This window comes from Eimeria mitis, genomic scaffold (assembly GCF_000499745.2).
Source record: "Eimeria mitis Houghton genomic scaffold, Emh_scaff5529, whole genome shotgun sequence".
NCBI classification, from domain to species: domain Eukaryota; phylum Apicomplexa; class Conoidasida; order Eucoccidiorida; family Eimeriidae; genus Eimeria; species Eimeria mitis.
Genome location: NW_013573801.1, coordinates 1 through 2,991, shown reverse-complemented (window position 1 = coordinate 2,991; position 2,991 = coordinate 1). Strand labels below are relative to the sequence as shown.

At 47.6% G+C, this 2,991-nt stretch overlaps 1 protein-coding gene across 1 annotated transcript; it reads left to right on the top strand.

Moving 5' to 3' along the window:
• Positions 1-183: 183 nt before the first annotated feature.
• EMH_0082560 (uncharacterized protein) lies at positions 184-1,488 on the top strand (the record flags this gene model as incomplete). Its single annotated transcript, XM_013500551.1, has 5 exons — positions 184-306; positions 430-605; positions 798-831; positions 1,011-1,085; positions 1,369-1,488. The coding sequence occupies 5 exons, from the start codon at positions 184-186 to the stop codon at positions 1,486-1,488; spliced, it is 528 nt and encodes a 175-aa protein (XP_013356005.1).
• Positions 1,489-2,991: the final 1,503 nt, after the last annotated feature.

Below are 2,991 nucleotides of genomic sequence, written 5' to 3'. Positions count from 1 at the left end.
GCCGTTTCAAATTCCTTTCTTTGTGTCTCATTCGCTTTTCATGCATTTGCTGACAAGATAACTGATATTTCTAGGAACTCGTCCATTACTTTTCTTCCGAAAAGACCCAGCTGACGAGATGACGACGAGCTATGCAGCCCGACTTTCGTCGTAGACTTTCCGTTTTTGGTTAAGCCGAGGAGAATGCAAGGCCTCAGAAAACTGACGAAGGAGAAAACTACTCCTGCAGTCCCAACAGCGTCGGCGCGGGAAGTGCGTAGCAGTATGCATGAATGTGCAGATTTACTGCGCTTGAAGGATAGCGCTGTAACATCAGCCAGCGCAGCTACTAGTGCATTTCCCCGTGTTTTGGCGAAGAAGATATTCTGCTACTCCTAATGTAGTGAATGCGCACCCACTTGCTTTTTTATGTTATGCTAACTCCCGCAGTTAGCCCTGGGTTTTGTTTTCCACCGGATGCATGTATACGTGTATGAATGCACGCAGAAACGGCAACAGGAGTACAGCATTGACTACGAGGCCTACCGCCACTTCGCCTTCTTTGCGGGCCTTTTGCTGCAGGCGAATGCCCCCACGCCGACGAGTGCGGTAGACCTGGTTAAGTGGTGCGTTACTGCTCCTGAACTGCATACTTGCATGAACTGCAGCTGCGTACTCATAAGTCTAATACTAACTTGCTGGGCCTATGCGCAGCTGAAATGAGACCTATTCTTGAGCAGATCCCAATCCCTTTTCTGTTTGAGGATCTGAGGATCTAGCGTTTTCGTTTGCTGTTTATGTTGTGCACATGCGAACAGGTACCTCACCGAGAAGGCCTACTGTGTGCCGAGGGTGCGTCTCACTGACCAAACGCGCATTTGCATGTAGCACAGCGCAAACTTTTCAGAACCCTCGCCAGTTCAATTCGTTTGCTAGCATCTTTGCTTCTAGACAGTGATATGTGCAGCTTGTAATGTTTTTAGTATTCTTTGTTGAAATTGCTGGAAATTCTTCTGGGTGCCTTTGTTCAGGACTTGTCACGGCCTCTTGTCCCCAACGTGTACACTACATTGGTCCACAATCTTATCTTGGATTCCTGTGTGGACGTACGTCTCCGCGTATCGCATGAGGCGGAGTACATCTCTGCCTGCCTTCTGCAGTCTAGACAGTGAATGAATATGCACTTTTATATTGGTTGCGCACGAGAAGAGGCACAACGGGCTCTTAGAAATGAACCTTGCTCTTCCTGCCGTCATTTTTCTTGTTTCATTCTGCCGCATCTCAGCGCTTGTGTTCTATTTCAAACTGATGTTCACCTTTTTGAATGCAGACTCAACAGTACCGTCTTAACGTATGCATTGTAAACCCCTCTTTGTGGTTGCCTTGCAGGTTGTGGAGGGCTCAGAAGATGGTCATCTTCAGCTCCTCCCCAATAAATATTTTCTACTTTGGGCGTGGAAAGACTTCGCGTTAGACTTCGACGTCCGCATGCGCGCGACCCCGTTCTGACGCTGCAGCAGGGCGCATGCATTACATGTAATGGTGCACGCAGCCCGCGTGCACCATTACAGCATGCATGCAGCCTTGGGGCTGCAGGCATGCATCGCATCACTGTGTATGCTGAAAACGCAAAGTTGTTCTGTGACCCATGCAGACTTGCGTTCTTAGGGAATGATGCACTACATCTCATGCTACAAGAGCAGTTTAGTGGCATTTGTGAGGACCAGTTCGTCTTAATTTCTGGATTTCTTAATTAGCTCCAGCCTCAGAAAGATGCAGAACGGCACCCCTGAGAGCCGTTAGCCGGTCGTTTTGCAGAAAATGGAACCAGTTGCCGAAGAAGCATCAGCACAGCTGCCTATTTCTCTACTCTGACGACCCCGACGCTGCAAGAATACACCCGCAGAGAACTATGTATTTGTCGGGATTGTCCAGTTTTGCTTGCCCCCTCAGTGCATCCGACGGTATTTGAATAACTTAACTTTAGACTTGACTTGAATTCGTGAGCTTAGCTGCAGCCGCCAGCGTCCCCCCATGCAACTTCAGACGCTGGGGAATATTAACAGGTATTTATTAACTCATGCGCCAGCAGTTTATTGGGAACAGCTGTATGAGACTGCGCTCGCAGCGAGCTTAAAGTAGCGTGACCCTAAACCCTCAGCCGTAAACGCTAAACCCTAAGGCTGCGCCTTGGGCGTTCCAGCTGTGTAGGCGGTATTCACTTTAGTAAATGGTGTTATCTTCGTTCAATAGTTTCACGACTAATGAACCTCGAAGCCAAGGCGCTACTGGTAACAACGTGACTTCCAGCATGCGAGCCGCTAGCAGGCATGGCCTACCATATCCACATACACTACGCAAAAAGATGAATTGAAGCTGTTGCTGAAATAAATGATTCCCAATGCTGCCCTTATCCTTTGAATTAAACGGTTTCAAATGCTTTCCACTGTCGCACAAGCAATATTCAAGTCAAGCGGAAATCTTATACACCAGAGCCAGCTGGAAAATTACCATAAGTGGCATTGTCACGCCGTGATGAAACGACCCTTCGAGCACGGCGAGTTAGGCAAGTCAACGGAGGATACCTGCACAGGCTCTCTATGCAACCTAAACAGATGGTCAACGTAAAGAAAACTGCTGTACTGCTTCTGCGAAGTGCTTTGCTAATTCTATATAATTTGTTCAAGCGAATATCTCACTAGCATCAGCAGTCCGTTGATGCTGTATGCACGGACTATCCGCTGGCAGAAAGCAAGTCTTTCTGTTCCCTCATACGTTGCAACGCACCAAATGCTTGCCTTAAACCGTACATCCGAACCACCCTAAATTTGAAAGCTTCGTTCGTATTAAACCCACAAAGTTGCTGCAAGTAAACAGCTAGTCTATAAGGCATTCCCGAGCTGAGTTACTTCCCTGGCTTCAATGTATTTTACATATGCAAGATGTTTGTTTTTAGGGTTACTTTGAGTTGCTGTTCAGCACTGCAAAAACCCCAAACGAGGTTTAAACGAC